Source organism: Scomber japonicus, chromosome 7 (genome assembly GCF_027409825.1).
Source record: "Scomber japonicus isolate fScoJap1 chromosome 7, fScoJap1.pri, whole genome shotgun sequence".
NCBI lineage: Eukaryota > Metazoa > Chordata > Actinopteri > Scombriformes > Scombridae > Scomber > Scomber japonicus.
In genome coordinates this window covers 24,690,743-24,714,014 of record NC_070584.1, presented here as the reverse complement: position 1 = coordinate 24,714,014, position 23,272 = coordinate 24,690,743, and the positions used below count along the sequence as shown (strand labels likewise).

At 39.2% G+C, this 23,272-nt stretch overlaps 1 protein-coding gene across 1 annotated transcript in view; it reads left to right on the top strand.

Moving 5' to 3' along the window:
• The window catches only part of hmcn1 (hemicentin 1), a 78,363-nt gene that overhangs the window by 3,582 nt on the left and 51,509 nt on the right, over positions 1–23,272 (top strand). Inside the window, exons 2-10 of the mRNA XM_053322600.1 lie at positions 13,084–13,154; positions 15,123–15,281; positions 15,364–15,486; positions 16,177–16,348; positions 17,027–17,133; positions 21,614–21,734; positions 21,881–22,144; positions 22,265–22,409; positions 23,016–23,137. Coding sequence (XP_053178575.1) covers positions 13,084–13,154; positions 15,123–15,281; positions 15,364–15,486; positions 16,177–16,348; positions 17,027–17,133; positions 21,614–21,734; positions 21,881–22,144; positions 22,265–22,409; positions 23,016–23,137 — 1,284 coding nt within the window. The remainder of the gene's footprint in view (positions 1–13,083; positions 13,155–15,122; positions 15,282–15,363; positions 15,487–16,176; positions 16,349–17,026; positions 17,134–21,613; positions 21,735–21,880; positions 22,145–22,264; positions 22,410–23,015; positions 23,138–23,272) is intronic.

The following is a 23,272-nucleotide window of genomic DNA, read 5'->3' as shown; positions in this document are numbered from 1 at the left end:
TAGCATAACACACAGGAATATGTACAGTTGAGTTGCATTATGGGTAATGTAGGCACTAGGTTTTGACAAGGAAAAAGAATACATGGAATAAAAAAGACAATATCTTTGGTTTTGCTGATCTTTTAAATGTCCATTTTGTGTCCAACACCAATGTTTAATACTACATTTGCTGAGTACTCATTTTAGACTGTGATGTTTTGTTTTGTTAGGTATGCATCCCAGCACATCGGATTTGAAGTAAATGTAAAGATATAAAGTCAAAGTTTTGTCAAAGTAGTTAGTTAGTAATCCACTTACTCCAACGTATGGAATGATAATTACAGTGCTTGAGGTCCATCTGGAACATTTTGGCAGTGAAAATATGTCATGCCCCTGGTCATTATCGGAGATCCATCTTCTAATTGAACACCGCCTTTTATTCGAGAAAATATGGTAGTTGCAAAGTCCTTCCAGCAAGTGACTGTCTGAAGTCTACATATGACCCATTTAGTATCTTCACTGTTGATCCTTTGCCTTCACTTTGGTCTCCAGCTAGTGAAACACATTTGACTGATATCAGTGACTGCCACTCCTTGTTTGCCCAGGCTTTATGTTTAGGGTCATATATTTGTGAAACTTGATGGCATTTTATGAAAAAGGGTTACAATTCATATTCCATACACCCTCAAACACATTTAAAGTCAGCACTAAATCTCATAGTGATAGACTGATTGATTGCCTTGCTGAGTCATGTCTGTCTAGTCTAAGCTGGCTCTCATCAATCGGCTCAGACTTAGCATTCTGACATTACAAAATGAAATAAGTCATGGTTACTTTAGAGGCTTGCGTTGCTAACCTTTTCCTGCCAGTTGTCTTTAGTTAAAGGCTGATGGAGCAAGGCTGGGGCACAGATTGATGAGGGGAGATGACGGGTACCTTCTACCTCCGCTGCATGATCAAAGGCACTCACCTCAGAAGCTCTCTTTGTTGGTGTTCAACGTCCTTTTCCACCGTCCCCTTTTCCCTTTGTTTTCTTCTTTTCAGAGCAGCAGTTTTTTGTCTGAACCACCCCACCCGTGTGAGATTACAAGGAGCCTGCGTTTAGCAGGACAGAGTCAATAATGATCCTATTAGGCAGGAATGTCAAAAGAGAGAGAGGTGGAGATTTTGGAGAATTAGAGGAGGAGAGGAGTGCGGCAGACTGCAATGTGTATCTGTGTATAATACACCTAACCTGGAATATTAAAATGGCCTTTAATTTTTAGGACTGTACATACACCTTCTGAAGTACCCTGGGGTGCTCTTAGCATAATCGGTTTCAACTCCATTTGGCTTTGTAAACGGTGCTCAGGAAGTTACCTTTCATCTTGGAAGGCAGCCCATACCTGAGGGCTGCTTTAGGAACATTGTCCATTCTGCTTTCCTGTTTGCAGGTTTATCTACGACAGCTTAGGAGATTTGAAGGCTAATTATGGATGAAGGATGTTGGCGGTGTTTAGAAAAGTCACAGGTAGTTGACCTTTAGATGCACTGGTTGACATCAATCCATTTGGAATAAATGACCCATTCAAGAGGCATTTGTCAAGCATTTCTGTTACTTTGTACTCTCGATTAAGTCTGGTTTGTTTCAGTCTAAACTTTGGATTTGTTTTCCAAACTCTGTTGAATTCCAGGCCTCATCCTGAGGTCCCGAAGGTTCGCGTGACCTAGTTGTGACCTTCGGGGATCTTTGACATCATTGTCTGGGCTCTCAGCGATATACTCTCGACCTTTTGTGGCTGGATTTTTGTTTGTTTTGCAGCATCATTTGGATAACTGTGTGAGAATGAAGGAGAACATGGGAGACACTGCTTTATTGAAACAGTGAAGAAACAAAGTCAGAACATGGTTATGGGGTAGGAAATAAAGATTAATCTCAGGAAGTGTTCTAAGGTTTAAAGAAAAGGAAAGGGAAAAGAGTAGTTTAAGAAGTTAAACTGAACATTTGTTCATCTTGGCAGAATTAGCAAATTAATTAAGGGACAAGTTGATTAAATGCTGTGAAGCCTTAGGAATATTACACAATTGCTGGTTTCTTCAAGAAGAAGGTCATCTGCCTTATAAAACGTATACAGATGTTGAATTAGATCTGAGAAGTTAAGCCTGTGTTGTTGTTGTAGGCAGTTCACGTCACACAGGAATCTGACCACTGCCTGTTTATGGATTTCAATGTGTCACAAATGCGTTTGCTGCATGTCAGAGATGTGTTTTTCCTGTTCTGTGGCAGACATGTTTACCTGACCTGTCTCTAACTCTTACCATGTGTCCACAGCATAAGCAACTAGTCACTCCAATCCATTTATTTGAGAGAGCAGAGCACCCGAGGCAAGTCAGGTGATTTTGATAACTGCCACTGGTTGCCTTTTTGCTGGTGGGGAGCTGTTTTTTTGTTTTTTTAAATACTCTTTCTTGTCCACTGCGTTAACAGTGCAGTGTATGGAGAAGGTTAGGACCACATCCAGATTTTTAAGATATAGTTATTATTTTTATACTGACCCATTTTTTTGCCTCTACAACAAACGCTTGGGTCTCAAACCAAATAGTCACTGCCCTGGAATCCAAGTGGATAATTTCCAGCTGCTCATTGCCAACGATACCAGCTGCAGACATACAGTGGGGTCCAAAAGTCTGAGGCCACTTTCTTATTCAAGTGAATGGGAAAGTGGTCTCAGACTTTAGGACCCCACTGCATGTACACTATGTTGTATATTAGTATTTGCCAGTCAGCATGTTTAGTACTTTATTACCCATAATAATAAGCAGCAACCTCAGCGTTTTTACTGTTGCCCCTTCAACAAGGGCTTTTCTCAAATCAGCATTTTTATAGTCAATTTAGGCCACGCAGATCAATGTCTAGACATTATTGTTAAGGAAGCCTTTTTTTCTAAAATATTTTTTTTATTGAAGATTCATTTGATTTCGTTGTTTTACATCATACTTTTAGTGTCTGGATCACTAATTTGGAACACATTAGATTTATGTCTATACAGATCTTGTGCCAAACTTGAACATTCCCATGATTTGGTGTGGCATGACCTCATGTTGGCTGTGCTTTTTCACTTTACTGTGTAAGCTGTTCATGTACATTTTAGTTGAAACACATGTAAGGTTTCAGCAGTGGGGCTGGCGTGCAAACTATTAATGGCCAAGCTATATTTCTTTTCCTTTGTTTATTCAAAAGTTGTTTGCTTCTTTCTTTCTTTTATACAGATTAGAATCCTTAAAGCTGGAGTAATCAGCGTCTTCATATTGACATTGGATCAAACAACTGTGTGTAATGTGAGCGAAGTTGCTCAGTGTGACAAATCACACAGAATTGTTTTCTTTTTCCAGTGACTCTGCAGTATCCCTCAGCTCTATGTAGTATTTTAGCATCCAGTAAATACCAACTAGTAAAGCATTCCGTTATTGGTGGAGACCAAAACAGAGCTAATGTTTGCTAATGTTGCTCTGTCTTGTAAATGGACACTGTTTGTGAGCATGTTTGCCACAACAACTTTATGAGGTGTTAATATGTCAGTGTTGTGGTTACACCTTATTACTCTGCCTCAAAGTGGCCAAAAACATAAATTATTGCTACTTTAATTAAATTCTGTCTACTTGGCAAGATTTGCCAAAAAAGACCAAGTGGGGAATTACATGCTTGTAAAAGGTTAATGATCTTATTATCGCAGACCACAGGTTTACAGCCATGAATGAGCAGGAAGTTTTCGGTGACCGTATGAACTCTGAAATGAGAATGCACGCATTGTTTACGAAAATAGAGGAGCTCATGGGTCACAATAGAAGAAGACTTGCCAATTTTTTTAGACCTAGCTGAACAATTTTAACAGTTCTGTTGTTCTGTCTGGAAGGACATAATTTGATGCAAAGCATTTGGTTGTGACATTGTTGACCAGTTTTCAGTGTTTTGTGCTTGAAGCATTTTTGTTTTCCTTCCTCATTGCATCTTGCAGGTATATTCTTTTCCTTTTTTAGGTCTCTTCGTGCCTAGCGTCTCATCCGCCTCCACAGAAACATGGTAATGTAGTGCTGAAGCATTCTCAGAAAGGCTGCAAAACTAGTGACATGTCTATGCGTCTGGACCAGAGACAGAACAAAAGGTTAAAAGCAATGGAAAGAAGTTGAGATTAAACAACAAGGTGTCTCAAGTCTTTGATTGACATGAAGGCCAGTGTGGTTTTCTGACTGTGTCTGACAAATGTTGAGGGAGTTATGCGCTGCAAGGCTGAAGGTCAGGCTGTTAGTGCCCTCTGACCCCTGCTTCTGAGGGGTATGTGTAGGGGAAGTCGTGTATCATGACATCCTATCTCCACGGCTCAGTGGTGAAGACCACCTCAGACCAAGATACTTTATGCCATAGCACTATTTCTGCGTTCTGTACCTTAAGGTGATGAGACATTACAGAATTAAACACACACACTAGTGCTTATGAATGCAGTATCACTTTTACATTTGAAAGTGAGTGTGTTTTGATGAACCTGGCATTCTACGTAAAACTGATGACAAGCACATGCTGACCCTCTGTCAGCTGTCTTGACAACCTTGAAGGGCCAACATAATTTAGTTTTCCACAACATACCCTAGGCCAAGCTGAGGCCACTCCTAGTGTGCTGTGGCACCCAGGCTGAAAATTACTGCCTCAGACATCTGAGTGTGCGTCTGTGTGTGGTCAACAGTGCTGATTTGCTGCATCTGAGGTTTCTGTCTGCTCCAGTGTGCATAATTAGAATTTTCTCAGTTAAACAAACTAGGTACACCAAAGAGAAAACACCTCTCAGTAACTTTTTAGGTCTCTGGGATTACACTGGGATTAGTCATAAAAAACATGGTCATGAGTTTTTCAGTTATGTGGCTGTAATATTGAGGTTGTTGCCATTTATTTTCAAACAGTCTACTTACCTTTTAAGGTAAACTAATGGATTTTTTGGAAATTAAAAGGCCACATTTAACTCTGAAGGACTTTACTTTTCAGAGTGAATCATAGAATCAGGCCAAGCCAAGTCTTAGGGTTTTGGCTGTTTTGTCTGCAATGGAGACCATATGTAGAAACATCACAAACAGCACATTTCTCAGTGTGTTTCCTGCCTGTGCCAATTGTGTGCCCTTTCAATGAGAATCATTTAGATGCCTGATGCCTCTCTGAGCTGCAGCTTTGTATTTTTTCATCCTCTTCTCCAGCCCTCCCAGTCATTCTTAATATGTTGTCAAGGCAATGAAGAGAGCATCTTTACAATGATGCATTGTGTGTAAGGGAGATGTTGCACAACATAGCCCATCAGGGGTGGGGTTAGTTCTGTAAGCAGATGGCTTTTGTAAGATGTTGTTTTAATCATGCAAAGCTGTCACCTGGACTTTTTTTGTTTTTTTTGTAATTCACATTTACCAAGATTCATTACAACTTGACAACACAATCAATCAATATTGATAAAAACAGCAAAAGGTTAAGTGAAGTTGTTGAGACAAATTAGTTGCCTGATGTAAAATGATGGGGCGGAGTGGAGCAGAGGATTAGCAACACAGTTTAGACAACATGTGTTGGCCCTCAGTCTCATTACTCTAAGCAGCATTGTTTGTGTTTACACTGTTTGCTTTTACATGTCTTGGACTTTTAAATGATTGCAAATAATGGACCTTAGCCACCAAACTGGTGGTTGCATAGGACTGTGAGGACTGTGGGGTATAATATTAACACAAACCACATTCTGGCAGTTTGTTTTGAGGCATTAATTAACAATTCTGACTAATCTCAACATATACCCTCATTGCTTGTATAAAGTTAGATTCAAAGATGTCATAGACCAATAAGCTCTAACTATAACCAACAATGTCTGACACAGCATAACAAAACAGTAAACAAAACAGACTACAGTGTTGTGGTTTGATAAAGCTTCTATGGTCAGAAGAGTCTGCGGAGTACTGAGAGGCAAAGACATTATTTGTTGAATTGGGGTGGTCTGTTCTGTGGAACATCTGCTCCAGAAAGTCACAAATTCAAAATGCTCAGTGAAGTTTTTTTGTACAGTACTGTGAGCTAAAACTAAAGTTAAATGTCCCTCTAAAGTAAAAATGTAGCTAAATAAGTCAAATGGAAAAAAATGCTGACTAAAAAGAAATACTGAAACAGGAAAGTGAGTTAAACTAATGTGCTCCAGATGGATTTATGTATTGGTTACCCTGTCCAGGCCATGTCCAGAGTTCAAGAGCACAACTGACAAACCATTAAGGTCAAAAGTGAACCATGAAGACATGGGGTCAGATGGGGTCTGAGAAAATTCTAACTCATTCCTCTATGTGGTGCTTTTCTTTGGATCCTCTACAGGAGCACATATATCTCATCTCTACCCAGGTCAAGTCAAGTATTTAGTATTTATGCAGCCACAAATCACAAATTTGGCTCAAGAGCTTTAAAATCTGCAAAGCATATGACGCTTTCTACCCTCTACAGGTTAATTTTGAATGCCAACTATGGATACATCAATTGTTTCTTACAGAGTATAAACTATTAATATATAGTATTGACAAATAAAGTTAACATTTTATGCCCCAACATGCAAAAATCTATCTCAACATCACTCTTGCTGGATGAAGACATAATGTACTAGATTGAATGTAGTCTTCATGGAGGCAATGTAGAAGACAGTTAAAGTCATAAATCTTGCCAAATGGTCTTCAGGCTTGTTTCAAGCAATAAATTATTCACTTACTGTTGCCCTCGCTCCCCTCCATATTCATCTGCATTCTTCTTTTGTGGCTGGTATTCAGACGCAGAGTCTGGGCAGTAACCCAACCACACAGACAGATCACATTCAACTCGCTCTTTTAAGTTTTTCTTTGTAGAAATTCACAAATCCACACGTCACATTCACTCATAAAAATTTTCAGTGAGAATTAGACTAAAGTTTTTGACTGCCAACGCGTGATGTGAATCTCAAACAAAAGAGATCTTTGAAGGGTCCAGTGTGATCATTGCCTCTGACCCCACCACTTCCCAGACCAGATGTAAATGGAGCATCAAAAAGTATGCAGTAACAAGCCGACATCAGTTCCTTATTCAGTTCTTTAACACTGCCTATTATGCATTTATGACTTTCAGATAATGACTATGAAGACCACTAAGCGATAATAGTTTACAGATGGCCTGTGTTGACAGATAGCCTGCATCATTCTTCAATCTTCATTTGAGCGTGACAGTTATTTCCTCTGATAATTTTTGGAAGATGCATCTGTCAAGAGTTTTACATCTACCGACTGTTGCATTACAGTAGAATATAATGTTATGAAGTATTATGACTTTAGTTTGAACTTTAACAGAGAAGAGCACAAGCGGAGCAGACCGAGTCAAGAACACATCTCAACAGTTTGCGTTCAACATTAGATATTGCACTCAGGTAATTTTACATTATATAGCATTTCATATAAAATGTATCAAACTGATTTTAATCATTAACTTTATTCCCTTACTGGAAAGAGGAGAGGGACAGGAAAGATATGAAAATACACTATAAGAAACATATTAATTAACTTCCTATCATTGATATCAACAGCAGCATTTTCTTTTTATTAATTCCAACACACCTTCAGATTAATATGCACTGATACACTCAAACATAGAGTAGGGGATTTCCCTTTCAGAGAGGTTGACCTTTTTCTATGGCTTGCATGAACATCCACGCCACAGAACCACATGTCCCCATAAATTAACTATCTTAAATTTACAGGCATGCACACACAGCAAAAACAGCACATAGTTAATGAAGACTTCACCAGGGTTACATCCTTGTCTGTGTTCTGTCTCCAGCACCAGTTATCCTGTCGAATTGATGACTAGTGGAGGGTTCAAAGCTGTCATCTGTCTCTGGAACACATGCATCTGGCAGGGATTATATGCCGGTGTGGGGTGTGTTCATCAGTTTTGTCCCAGTATGCACGTGTTTGTGTTTGTGTGTGTGAATGGCTGTTAGTGTCATTAATGGAGATCTGTGGGTTTGTGGCCCATCATCTTGAGACACATCCAATTGTATTGAATGAAGTGAAACAAGAGAGGCAACGCTGCAACTATCAGAGTTTAACTGCCTGGTGGTCCTCCTCTCTGTTGGTTGTTGCAAGTAGTTTCCATCACGAGTTCAGTCTTTGGTGGTTTGAAATCAAGCCTGTAGTCAGCTCAGTCCCTCAGGGTTAAACCTCAGTCATTATTTGGCTGCTGGTGACATCTTACAGGGAGAGAGGGTGCTAGGAGAAAGAATGGGGGTGAGAAAGAAAACAGTGATGGATAACAAATGCAAAATAGGAAAACAGAAAAGCCAAAACAAGATTAAGCTTGTATTATGCAGAATGTGGACCAAAATAAACAATTAGTACAAGAGGTATTGAATCAATCCAAAGTATGAACTAAGGCTATGTTGGCTGTTGATTTCTGGCGTTGCAATATTAAGAGTCCATAAATAGAAGAAGTCATTGGTTATCAGATGGCTGTTTTGCAATGGTAAATTTCAATTGTTTAGTCTGTAAAGTTTTCACTGACATCATACTGACTGGAAATGGGGACAACTAACAAAATAAGTGACTCATAATTGCGTGCTGCTTTGCTTTTTGTGACTCAGTGTGCTGAAAGAACACATTTCTGATGCTGTAACTGCAAACTGTTGCAATTGTGGTTATTCTGTAATAGTGACAACTTGATTGTGTCACTGTCAATGCCAGAAATAATGAGACTATATTTGAAATAAATGGACATTATTATCCTGTCAGAGGTTCTAGCCACTTTCTCTACACACCATGCTTTCCCATTTCAAATAGGCAACACATATGATCTCGGTCAAGCAGGGATTAATCTTCCATAAGGCTGCAATTTCCTGTTTGGGGAAATATTTCAGTCTGATTTCACCAATGGTGTCTGAGTGAAGCTGGCCAATTCGAACAAATTTAATTAGGGATTTAGATCTGTGTTAAAAAGAAAGAGAGAGAAAAAGATAACGAGGGGCTATTTTCCCTGGTGTTTTTCCCTTGACTGAAAGAAACAATTCATAAAAAAGTAAGAAAAAATGTGAACAATTAAATACAGCACATTGTTTCTTGGATGCAGTGTACTTATTCAGTTTTGTGTTCCCAAGAGAGACATAACATATGTTTACGATCTATTACTAGTGATGGGCACTCATACAGAGGTAATTACAGAAGACAATGTTGATGACATTTTGAACTACACTATATTTGCTTGTGTCTGTGTGTGCATATGTGTGTCAGGTGTGTAAATTCACTCATTTTATTTAACACACATGTCTGCAAACCTGTGTGCTCTTTTGTGCTGCATGTTTAGTGCAGGATACTAATTGCATGGTGTGCTGTTTCACATGTGTTTTCTCAGTGGGGCTGATTAAGTGAATTATGCCCCATAGCTGACGGTCAGGATGACAGCCACTCTCATTCTGGCAGATTTTTACCCTGACTCAGCAGAATGTCAGAAAGCAGTGTGTGTGTGTTTACAGCCTCTGTTGCTGTTAAGTGTTGTAACAGCTACATGTTGTGCAACTTTACAGAATGCATGAATGCATGTGAACGCATGAACAAGAAAGAAAGAAAGAAAGAAAGAAAGAGGGATTTCCATGTTTGTTATGATTTCCCCTGATTCACAAACATCAAATAACCTGTTGTCTTTTGTTGGATGAGGAAAGGCACAGAACCTACTTCACCTGACTGTTATTCGATTAAAGACCTCACACTAGTCCAACACACGCTGGCTCATTAAATAAATCTGAAAATAATGATTTCACATTTTGTTCATAAAAATCTTGAACCATGAAAGAACCGGTGACTGTAAATAGGAAAAATAACCCAACCCTTTTTGACTGCAATACTGCTGGTATTGATTAAATTTCAGTTTACTTGCTGTTCATTTGGTTGCTGTTGGTCTGTCTTGTCACAGCACTAAGGCTTTTATAAACTGAAGTAATTGCGAGTTAGGAACATTCAGTTTTTTGTCTCTAGGGAAGAAAAAATGGAAACCAGCGCTGTAGACTGTATATGTGATTGCTACCACTGCTTTGTAAACTCTTGCATTAGAAGGTCTTTGAGGATGTGGGCTTCAGGGGATATAAAGAGCGAAACTTTCTCAAACTGTCAAATCATATCACGGTCACAACTTTGCGGAAATAGCAGTGATACATAATACGCATTTGACAATGTTTCTGTCAATTGCGTGTCATGTAGCAGCTTGTGAAACTCTTGTGTCTTATTCGCTCCTGCCAAAGCTCAGAATTTATTTTCTTTGAAGACATTAACGGCTGTGACCTTTCAATGCATTGGCCTTTGAATTCCTCGCTGCTGATGTTGTAAGGAAAGAGAAACTCACTCCACAGTGAATGCCCGTGTGATACCCAGCAAATTAGCTTTAGTCTGGATGTCAGAGGAGGTGAAACTGAGATTGCATTTGGACAACTGCCCAGTTTGTTCCAATGGACTTTCTTTCTGTGTCTAAGCTCAAACGGGATTTGCAGATGCATGCTTTATGCTTTACAACCGGCATTACAGATGAATGCTGTAAGAATACCAAGGTGGAGCCTGGAGTCATTTGTTTGGATGAGTTACTTCCAGTTAGCATGTGTCAACAACTTGCACTTCTAACAGATTAAGAAAACAGGAAGACATACAGATCTTCATTTTGTTTTGTTTGTGGTGATCATTTTCTCCCTTTTGTTTTGTTCTTCTTGTCAGACATGCAAGCATTCTTTCTATCTGAGTTCATTTACTTGGCCTTGTTCATGCCACTTATGTGTTCCTTGTCATCACAGTGAAAGCATTAAAACTATTTCCTTTGCAGCAGTCACATGTTTTATCCAAAACAAATGTATCAATTGACCTCACTATATAGGTATTTAATGCAGCAAGGTGCTAGTGGACTGTTACCACTGTGGAGCTCCCAAACATCAACTATTTGATTAGTTAGGTGGTACTGAAAAAGAGCATACAGGCTGTTTTTAGGTCTCCAGATGTGGATAAATACACATTTAAAGAGCAGCAGTTGAATCATTATCTTAATATGTCAGAGTCAGAGATCATTACACAAGTAGAGATTGAAAAGTTAGATTTATTTGATCTGATACTCTTTAGAGGTCATGAGTATTAGCTATGGTTTTCCACAGTGCTGGTGCAAGGAGGGTGGCTCTGGTTAGGGGCACTGTAGCCAAAATAGTCTAAAGAATACTTACAACAGCCATGGGAACTTATCCCATAAGGAAAGAGATGTCAGCTTTTCCATCTCTGCAAAGTTTGGCTTGAGATCCGTGTTCCGCTCAGAGCAGCCAGACACATTTCCATGTTAGTTTTAAAAAGCGTCTCTGATCGCTGCAAATGTTCCTTCTCCCCACCTTGAGGATTTACAATGATGCCAAAATCTGCGTCACTTGGAAAAAAAAAAAGAAGACTTCTTGCGTCTTTGTGTATGTGATTATAGAAGTTGAAAGTGCCTGTTGAGTATTACTCAGGAAGAAATGTAAAGAAAATGCCTCTGATTCCTTATTGCATGCAGTGCAAAGTTATGTCAAATTCAACAACCTTAAATGATTTTTATTATATATGAGAGAAGCGGATTAAAAAGTTGTCCACGTTAATTCTACTAGTATATTTAAGCAGCCTCAGCACTCCACTTAACATCTAAATTTCTCATTTGGGTCCTGGCCTCTAGACAAAGTTGAAGACTGTTGTAAAATAGTTCAAACTGTATCCTTTTTCGAAAGTCAGGGATCCTTTGTAATTGCCCTCTCTTCAACAAGGGAACCCTTGTTTTCCAATCTGCTGCATGTGCAGAACTGTAGTGTGTGTGTGTAATATGTGTAGTGCATGTGTGCGCTTTTGCAGCCCCTCATCAGGCTCATTCCACAGCACAGCTGCAGTGGCTGAAGTCACACAGTTTGACTCGAGAAGGGGCTTAGCAGCTCATTAACGGATAGAACAAAGAAAGCCGAGAAACAGCAGTGACTACCATTGCTGGCAGAGGTACAGAGCAAAGGCCATGTTGTCGCTGTGTGGTGGTTGTGCGAGGCAGGAGGAGAGAGGAAAAACAGCTGAGGAAACTTTGATGTTGCTTTTGTGCAGCATTAATGTCTAAGGTGAAAAGTTGAATGGATAGGTGAAGAAGAGGAACACAATAGTTATTAGATGTAGACATATTGTATGGCTACAGACACCCAGCTGAAGTCTGCCATGCTTCATATATACTGTATAGTTTGGTTCATTCTGTTTGTTTGTTTACAAAAATCATTGATTTACCAAAAAGTGGGTGATTGAGTAATCTCTGTAAAATGTTCAAAGGGTTAATATGCTTCACACAAAGTGCTTGATTAATCAGCAAAACTCCTTCCACACTTTCCAATGTTTTAATTGGGTGTGATTTACTTTTTTTGTTTTTTTCCGCAGCTGTCAATCTGCCATTTAATTCAATTCAGTCCAAAACTTCCACTATCACAAAATCTGTGTTTTATTTACTGCAGCTTTAAATAATGATTTTTTATTCCCAGTCAGCATGGGCTTTACCAATTGGGCCATTTGTCTACTTTGTTGTTCAGTATTATATATCTTATCTACATTCCTTTTCAAGCTGTAGACAATAACAGCTTTTGAACATCAGTAACACGAAGGATTGAAGTATTTCCAGAGCTCAGTTTTCTTATCAGTCCAAAAGCAGCTTGTAGTATAACTCATGTTTGAACGGGAGTGGGAAATACAGACCAAGACATCTTCAAAGTCATTATATCTCATGTGTATTTATAAAGATTTCATCATTGCTTTCATATTTTCCTTTATCACTTGTTTGACTGCTCTCTCTCTCTCACAAATGTCCTTCTCTCCTTCTCTGTGTTTATTAAATATATCTCTTTTCCTGAAGCACTCTTTACCGCAGTTCATATTGTGACATTTTAATCTGGACATCCGTAAGCATTTGCCAAAACTAATATTTGGCTCATGAGAAGAATTTAGGCAACAAAAGTGCTTTCAGTTTTTCATCTGATGCAGACTTCAGCCTGTGGCTTATTAATCACGGAGCTTCTTTCTGTTGTTTCATTGCAGAAATTGGACCTGTAACAATCACAACAGACCCAAAGAAGTTCCAGTATGAGCTGAGAGAGTTGTATGTTCAGGTGGGTTCAGCACATCACATTCATCAAACTGAGGGAACAGCAGCAGCAGCAGCAGCATTGACACCAAGATCATCTGGCAGTGATAAAAGCAGCAGATTGTGGCCATGCCAGTCAGTTGTATATGTCAGCTGATTGAGATGGAGTGATCAGTCAGTCTTAAATGGATGATGAAAGACGCCTCAAGCAATAGTTACCTTTTCTCAACTTTAACAAGAGACTTACAATTACTGCTCCCATTTAGAGTGGAATGTTATCCTCTATACATTGTAACCAAGGCATCTACTGTTCAACATATGTTGACCTCAATGTTACGCAATTAAATTACCCTTCTGCATCCCATGTTTATTTTACTTCCTGCACCATGACAAACAAATGTGTAAACAAAAACACACAATGACCACTAAACAAAGTGCTGGAAAGTTCAAATTTCGGTGTAATCACGCAAGAGAAAGGAAGTTGTTCGGGACTCTTATTGTATACCACATCATCAAAGCAGAACCACTGCAAAAAAGTACTGTAGTCTTCCTGTGTATATATGACAAAGAGACAGACAGACACAAAAATCCTTCAGAGGTCTGCGCTTTGAAGAAAGACTTTGGCAAGTATCTGTGCATCCTTGGCATGTGCTCCTGTTAATCTGGTGTGTAGCATGGAGAAGATCCAGTTTCCTCTCACTTGCTGCTTCATTCCTGAGTCTGTTTTTCCTCACCTCACCTCCTCACCTGCACAACTCCTAGAGAGGTTTTGGCCAGAGTAGATGGAAAAGATTCTCATTTGACATGAACGCCATTGTGTTTAAGGGAGGTGCTGTTAAGAAACACTTCATATTTTTAAGCCACAAGAACAAAAGTGCACAGGGGAGTTATCAGGGTTAGTATTGGGGGCAATAGGGGAATGGGGGAGGGGGTGGATTTTTGGCAAAAGCGGAGATGATGGGGGTACAAAAAGAGTTAGAGGATTCCTGTCTCTTCACTTTCCGCCCCTCCTGGCCTAAAATCATGGGTCACTCCATTCCAGATGTTTCTCTTGATGCATCCAAGTTAAGTATTGAACCACTCAGATGGACAGACATGTGCCTGCTGGAATGCTTCAGAGGACATTGCTCTTTGACCCCACCAGCACAACCCTGTCTCCTAGAAATTGCATTCATATACTACATTGGAACAGCAAGTATAATTTTTTTAGAAACATAATGCTGGCTGAATAACTATATCTTAACATAATGTGAAATGTTGTAAATTATTTGTATTTGATAAGCAGCAAAAATGTCAACACTGAAAGTATGGGTGAAATGTTCAGTGTAGTTTTGTTTCCTATTGAAATTTTCTATCTTGTTTTCAACTTTTTATGGTTATGTTTAGGCACTGGCAGCACTTGGTCAAGCTGAGGGAAAGATCTCTTGGTCTCTTACAGATCTCTTGGTTTAATACAGAAAAAAGTCCACAATGACTTGAAACACAGTACGTTTATTATAATCTGAATGAAACAGTCTTTATAAACAATCTTTAGCTGTGTTTTTGTCACCTATAACAACTGCATCTTGTACACCAAACTTTCTTCATGCGATTTTGGAGCAATATTTTCTGTAGTGCGTCATAAAACAAAAAAAATTGCCTGTGAACTTAATCCAGGCATCAATTGCCAAAGCAAGGCAGAGAACTGGACAAAAAAAAGTCATACTGTCAGACACGCTTTCTTGAACCTTTTGCGTTGGTTTCCCTGTCAGCATTGTTGGAACAAAATTATATTTTCATGCCTTCGTCAAATTTTGAGGTTCACTAGGTGTTGAAAGTCTCCTGTATTTCGGATTTCCACCACTAGCCAGGTCTTTTTTTTCAACTTCAAAGTATCAGTAACATTTACTGGAACATTCAGAAAACTGTGGCTCACACACACACACGCACGCACATACACACACTCTACATGTAAATGCACACCATTTGCTGATGATGCCATTGTCATTCCTAGGGAGGTGGGGACTGTCCAGAGATGAGCATTGGCGCCATTAAAATTGCTCTGGAGATCTCTTTGCCAGGATCCTTTATTTATGTCTTCACCGACGCCCGTTCCAAAGATTACAAGCTAACCCATGAAGTCCTTCAGCTCATTCAGCAGAAACAGTCACAGGTTTGGATATTACTTTCTGCAATAGATATTCATAGATACAAATCCAGTGTCAAAGAGATCACATTTTTATGTATGTGTGTAGGTGGTGTTTGTGCTGACGGGAGACTGTGATGATAGGAGTCATGTCGGTTACAAGGCCTATGAGGAGATCGCCTCCACCAGCTCTGGACAAGTCTTCCATCTAGACAAGAAACAGGTCAATGAGGTAAGAACAAACTGAACAGAAATTTGGAGCTACACTTCTACACTTTTCAAGTACAAGTTCTCTAGTTTCACAGTCAGGAGAAAACATTTTTTATTCCAAAACATACGCTTTGTTCACAGTGATGAAATCATTTGGGCAGGGCTTTACCCCTAAACTGTGTAGATAAAATGGTAGTAGAAAGCTTTACAGCCTCTCTCGTGTCTTTTGCCGTCCGCAAGTTTCAAATCCTAACTCCAGATCAGTTGTGCAGGAAACATTTGATTGTTAATTGTTTTAAGTATACTCTGTTTAACCTTTCCAAAGAAATGTAAATCAGTCATGAAGCAGTCTTGAATAGACACAGAGTCAAAGCTTGAATAGTATTGCTATTTTTGTTACTGTTTTCTTGCTAGAAAAGACAGAAATTGTAGATTTTATTGTAGCCAGTTTTCTATAAAGACAGAGTCAGAGTCGTTTTCTCTTTCTGCCTCTTTATATAAATATTTCAATATCTCTGTTTCCCTCTTTCTCTCTCTTTCTCACTGCCTCGTGTGTCTGTTTGTCTTGGTATATTATTGATGTTTAATGGGCTTATTGTGAAAATGTTGTTTTAATCTTTAAACATGTAAAATGATTGGAATACAGCACCTTATCTATATCTCTATCTCTTGTAATTTCTGCATTCTTTACATTTCCTTCCCATCGTGGTAGGTCCTGAAATGGGTGGAGGAGGCTGTGCAGTCCTCGAAGGTCCACCTGTTGTCCACTGATCACTTCAGTGGGGTCAGCAACACCTGGCAGATGCCCTTTGACCCCAGCCTCAAGGAAGTCACTGTGGCCCTCAGTGGCCCAGCACCAAACATTGAGATTATAAATGCCCAAGGTATGATAAGTGTGACCATACGTCAACAGAATTGTCAGTGGGTTTATTATCTATCTATTGATTACATTGAACTTTTTTAATATTGGGGGGGTTCAGATATGTAAGAGATAAAACACTTAATCTGTGGCTGTTAAATGAAATGAAAAAGACCATAAAACACACCAATATGTTTATTGACCATTTACTGGGTATTTCTGGGCCTTTTTGTGTTTGCATTGATAATGGCAAAAGATGATTCAACATACCCAGCATATACAAAGTGCTGCTGTATGTTGTTTCATATGAAAGCTGACAAGTTACAGACTAATCTAAACATCTGCGTCATAAACATCAGGTTTTAGTGTCTCTCTCTTTCTGATATTCTGAATCAAGGTTCTGCAATCCTACCTGAAGACTGACTGTAAGATTCAAATACAATACAAAGGGTTAGAGAAATCATAGTCATATATCATAGGACTTTGATTCCATCGTCATCTGGGATCCACACAGTCAACATATGTTGTCTGTTCACCTATAGTATGCTGTTTGGTGCTCATATCCAGCATATTTTTTTTTAATTTGCCATTATTTTATATGTAATTCACAACCATGCAAATTTGTGTTAAGTGCTAAGTGCTTTGTTTCAGTCAAGCTAGAGAAAAGGTGAATAATTACCTAAGTGTTTGTGTTTACTCCCAGGGAAGGTCGTGGGGAAGAGTGAGGGTCTGACTGAGCTCTTAAATATTCCCAACTCTGCCAAGGTTCTCAACATCAAGGACCCACAGCCTGGGATGTGGTCTATCAAGGTAAACAATTCATGCTTTACCTGGAAATGTGTGTGAAATCACAGGTTTTCCCAAAAAATCCCCAGAGCCTAGCTGTCTTTTGAAAAGAATTACTGCAAACAGTTCAGTAGTATAACCTTGGAATGAGGTCTCAACTCACACCCCAGGAGGGAGTTTTGCCCTTGAGGAAGGTCCTTAAGTTGAATTACAGCAGTAATATATCAGCATGCTCAGATACAGTGATAAGTAATCAATTTAGCATGCGTGTTTTCTGGTTAAAGCAGCTCAGGGCAAACAAAAAACATGATCAGAAAGACAGACTTTAATTATTCTGTTCAAGGCGACTACTCTCCAAAGTGCTGCATTTATGTTTCCCTTTGACTTGAAACTGCTGGCACCCTGCTATCAAGGTAATACAAAAAAGGTCACACATTTGACTTGCCACACTGTCAGTGCCAGATGTTGGAAAATGACAAGCATTTTTACCTGAGTGATTTGTTGAAGGGCCTATGATGGCCTCTGTATTCTCTGTAGGCCCCTACTGGGACACTTTCCCTCATCTCCGCATAGCTGTGTTATGTGTTAGTGCCCAATTGATTTATAGGGGGAAGATGTTAGATGAAAAAAATGTAATCTCTGTGTTTCCTCTCTAAGGACTGTATTCCTGTAAGCAGATGAGCATGAAAATAGAGGGCGAGTTTGTGGTAGAGTCTCATAAAGATTTGATTTCCTATGATTTTCACTCCTACATTTATACATGCTGTTTTTATTCTTTTGTATTGCATTGCATATCACTATAGTTGCTCTTTCTTATTGTGCCTCTTCTTCTTTTTATGATGCCTTTTCATTCCACTCTAATCCTCTTCCTTGTAGGCATTAATTAATTAATTATATTTCGGGCCATTATTATACTTTGAATGCATTATTATGTATTCAAAATGTAAATCTTGATTGAAGATAAATCTGTTTTTCATTTTTGTAACTTGTATGTAGGACATACCCTCTACCAGTAATACTTTTTTTTTTACAGAGTTTGATTTACAGAAACAAAGTCTTTCCAGCTATGCCTGCACTTAACCCTCAGGTTAATCTCTTGCTGTGCTCTGTCACTAAACACCAGTGTAAGGAGCCTTTTCTCTTTTCACACAGGAAAGCTGGCAGGCGCTCAGTGTATTGAACTTTTTCATAGAAAAATTTAAAGACTAGAAAACACTCCCCCGTTATGCTGTGTTACCTCTGGCAGACCTTTTTCAACTTTTGATTGATTGTTTAAATGTGATTTCTTTTTTTTGGCTGCATAACACTGTTTTCTCCACTGGGGCTACTTGTTGAATTAAACTTCATTTTAAAGTGATGCTCCAAGGTGAATAGTTTTGCATCACTTCATCTTCTGTTTAATATCAACTTAATCACCATATCAGAAGGCTTTCTATGAGCACTTTCCATAGAAGTGATGAGGGATATCAAACAGACATAATAAGAGAGGGGCTATATCCTTCTGTGTTATTTCTTTTCCTGTGGTTGCCTCTTTCTCCCTCTCAGTCTGTCTTCTTTAATCTCTTTCTTTCACTTATTGTATTATATCTTGTTTTCTGTTTCCTCATGCATCTTTCTCCTAACACACATACTTCTTTAATTCTCTCCCTCTGTGAAGCACAGCAGGATGATGTATTGTGGTCCCAATACAGTACATCTTGCTTTCCCATTTCTTCTCTTGGCCACCGCCTTTTCCAACCCCAGTCCCCCACACCATTCTATACGGCTCACAAACTAAAAATATCTCCATCTCATCTGTAACTGTGTTTCCCAGGACATCCAAAGAAATGTGGATAAATACTTCAGGGGGATTTTGCTGTTCTGCCATGCTGGGTTTCAGTAACGTTAATGGCCCGTGACGCCCTAGTGTAAGGACCAGGCCATAGATTGTGTGTGAAAAGGAATTTGATCCTTTTTAATCTGCCTTTAATTGGATATTGTGGTGGTGTGTAGAAGGTGGGTTCACTCCACTATCACCTTCTGCTTCTTCAGTTTGGCATTCTTGTTACATACTGTGTACAGTGTATACTTTTCCAATAATGTATTGCGCTATTACCTTGCTCAAGGTGTCACTGGAACCATCATACCTCTGTTAGGATTTTATAAACATTGTTATCAGAAATGAGCAGCTGCTTCATTTGTGTTTTGCGGGAGAATTGTGCCAGTCAACAACAGATTAAAATGTCTAATGAAGGATTTAGTGGCATGTAGCAATGCATAAATGCCCCTACCCCATCTCCTTCCAAGCATGTAGAAGAACCTACACGGAAAATGGACAAGGCCATCTCTAGAGCAAGTGTTTGGTACGGCTAACTTGAATTAAAACAATTCAATCGTGCAGCTCTTTTAGATTTTCCAAATGTGACTGGACCAAATGAATCAAATTCTGATAGTGAAATGAGTCACAACAAAATTGATTCTCTTTCTTTTGCTGTTCCTGGGGTGCTTGGTCACCTCCCTCTGTGTCTTCTTGTTTCCTGTGTGTCTCCGCTATCTCTATCAATTAAGGTAAAAAGGGTAATCTTGAAAGAATAAGAAAGAATAAATGTATGTCTTTAATTGTGTTACTCAAATCCACCTTGTGTGTGTGTGTGTATGAATGTGTGTGTGCATATGTGCTGTATAGAGAGTCATCCAGCTGAGACTCCTTTGTGCTGCACTGACCCTCATTTTGATGAGTGCATTTAGGCATCATTCCGAATTTTATAGCCCATAATGACTTTTTTGGAAAGTATTAATTAAGCATGCAAATAGCTCAAAGGAAGAGCCGTGGCAACCTTCCCTAGTCTTGTTCTTCACTGTCTCTCTCTCTTTCTCTCTCTCTCACACACACACGCACACACAGACTTGTTGCTCTCTCTATATATATTATGTTTGTTCTATACTGTCATTGATTGATTTCAGTGACGTGCATACAACAGCCACACAACGGCAAAACACATCAAAGGATTTGAATAATGATGGAGAAGCAGCAGGGATTATGTTAAAGAGCTTTCCCCCGCCAAACAAACTGAAATGTTTCTTATAGAGTACATTTTCTCCTGTTATTCAAGTCCTGCAGTGGTTCAGCTTTAGAGTCAATCCAACCACAAACAATGTAACCACTCAATATTAGGATACAATATAGGCTTTGAAAAGTCTGTTTTGGAGATCAAAAATATCTTTGCTCAAATCATGTTAATGTCAGCTATCATTAAATTAAGTAAATCAAATAATGGCCTATTAGAGACTAATCTGTTTGTTCTCAGCATGACATCTGAGGAAGCACATCAGTTGATCTTCAGTGTAAAAATCTGTATCACTTTTCTCACCACTGCCACCCAAGAGCTGAGTCAGCTGAGTGAGGGTGTTTCCCTGAGCTGGTCAATCTGTGTGGGTGGGTGTGAAATTGGGAATTGAGTTGCTTTAATGACAGGGGCTTTTTTTGTCTTTGCTAAGAGCATGACCTTTAAAGGACCTCTCCCCTAATTATGGCCTAATTTACAACCAACTAAAGTCCGGAGATCATTCTGTTGCAGCCATTGGAGCAGGTCTGACGGCCACAGCATGTATTGTGTTTCATGATAGCGGGCATTAGCATTTAAGGCTGTGCCACATCCCCTTGTCTTTCTGTTACCTCATTGTTTTAGAAATTGCACCTCTAATCCAACAGTTGCTATCCTCCACCTGCCTCTCTATGGATATGCTTCTCTTCACATGAAATTTAAGTTTATGTTAGGTACAGTAAAACTTTTTTTGTAAAATACAGAAAATCCACACATTCTCTTTCATTTCAGTCAATTACAAATGACAGTTTAGGTTCGCATGCCTCATGAGTCAATGTCTGTGACCTTAAGTGAGGAGTTTCCATCTCTCACCAACCTATACTTCATTGTAATTACTCTGTCTCTTATTTTGTGCCAGACTTCAAAGGACCTGCACAAGATGAGGACCACATGAGGCATTAGCTAGTCTCTGATTATAATGGTTTTGTTTGTTTAATTAAAGTATATATGTCAGACTGAAAGGGTCATTTCTGAATTGTGGATGTTTTATAAGCTGAGGTGTAAGATATTTGACTACTCAAACTGGCTTGTCTATACTTGTAAGCATTATAAAACCTTACACAACAATCCCAGAATCATGTCTGTTATTTGAAGCACTTAAAGCTGCCTTTGATGCATCAACTCTTCTTTCTTTTGTTCTTTTGAGTTAGATAATATCATCACCACCTCTCAGCCAGGGTTTTGTACCAAATTGACTCAGACCAAAGATTTAATACTATTTATCAAACAACAGTTTTAATTTGATAAATAAGGTTTTGGTGTTTGTTTTATTCAGGGACAGCTCTTGCACAGCATTTTAAGACAAAACATTATGAAGAAAAAAGCCACAAGTACATATTTGCTCACCAGTCACATTAGCAGACATACAATATAAGTTCTGGACATTAATTTCTGTGTAATATCTCCTCTTTTTATTGCAGACCTCTAGTGCAGGAAGACACTCAGTCCGTATCTCAGGTCTCAGTACAATTGACTTCCGTGCCGGGTTTTCAAGGAAACCCACCCTGGACTTCAAAAAGACCATCAGTCGGCCAGTTCAAGGTCAGTGAGGTCAACCTTTCCAGACTGTAAAAAAAAAGGACAGCACAGCTGTTGAATGTTTTCACTTTCACCTGTTGCCTTCTCTTACACATCTTATAGCTTTGGAACTGCAGTGTAGACGATATTAAGTTATATCAACTTTCCAGGTATACCCACCCACATCCTGCTGAATACCACCGGGCTTTCTCCTCCTGCTCGGGCAGACAGGCTAGAGCTCCTGTCAATTTCGGGGAAAGTGATCAAAACTTTACCAATCCGCTACTACCCTGACCGTCAGCCATATGGCCTCTGGAACATCACAGAATTTATTCCACCAAATGAAGCTTTCTTCCTGCGGGTGACAGGATATGATCGGGATGGATTTGTTTTCCAGAGAGTCTCCAGTGTTTCCTACTCCAGTATTGTACCTGGTCAGTGATGCAGCTTGCCTTCGATATTTAGATGAAAGGATTGTTTACTATTTAGCATTATCTTGACTGACTAACTCCCTGAGAGGTTAATTTTGCTGGTTGCAATTTCTTTATTGCTAGATGCCCCCAAAGTGCTGATGCCAGCCACCAGTCATGGTTACTACCTCCAGAGAGGGGCTGTTATCTGCCAGGTAGAGAGCCTGATCCCCTTCACTCTGCGCTTCAGCAGAGATGGGAGACGACTTGGAGTGGATCAGCTGTTCAGGTAAGCAGGGCTGCACAGGAGTAGCAGGGTCTGTTGCATAAAAGTCCCAAAAGAAAACATGAGGAAAAGACATGCAGTAAAGTGCATGCTTCGACCAAAACCTGTCAATATATGCCTGATCCAAATGATGTATCTTCATCAATGAACCTACATCTAAAAATGCTATGACTTCACCTGACATGAGATGTGTTTATTAAGGTCTTAATGCATTTATCAACAAGTGACCATTCATAACTGTATTTGCTCAGTGGCCATATGAGCTATATCAGAATAATTCCACTGATGCACTATGTTTTGGGATTGGGCCCTTCTTCTCTCAATTAATACATACACAAAGTTTGATGATGTTACATGAGTCTGTTCAGTCATTATATGCTTATGCCTCATTGTGGCAAACTAGACCAATTACACTTACAGCCAATTGGCATCAATCTATTCATCATTAGCCCAAGCATTTACAGAAAACCACCTCAGTCACGATTTTCATAAGATTAAGGGATTAGTTTGTCGTTTGATTGAATTGCTTCAACATTTGTCTATCCAGTGCCAATAATAGTATTGAATTTTCTCTCCTCTCCTGATCTCCTGTAAATCTTTTGATCCCAGCGAGTCTGACAAGGCATCATGGGAAATTGCCCAGGTGACTTTGAAGGATGAGGGCTACTACGAGTGTATTGCTATCAGTAGTGCTGGGACAGGACGAGCTCGTACCTTCCTGGATGTATCAGGTAAGGACAGATCTCACTCACTATGTCAGTTTGATAACAGGTCATTTATTTGATTACTTTTAATGCAAGAATCTCACTAAAATTGTACTTCGGAGCAGTAATATCATTATTATTAACAATGTAAACAGAATTAAA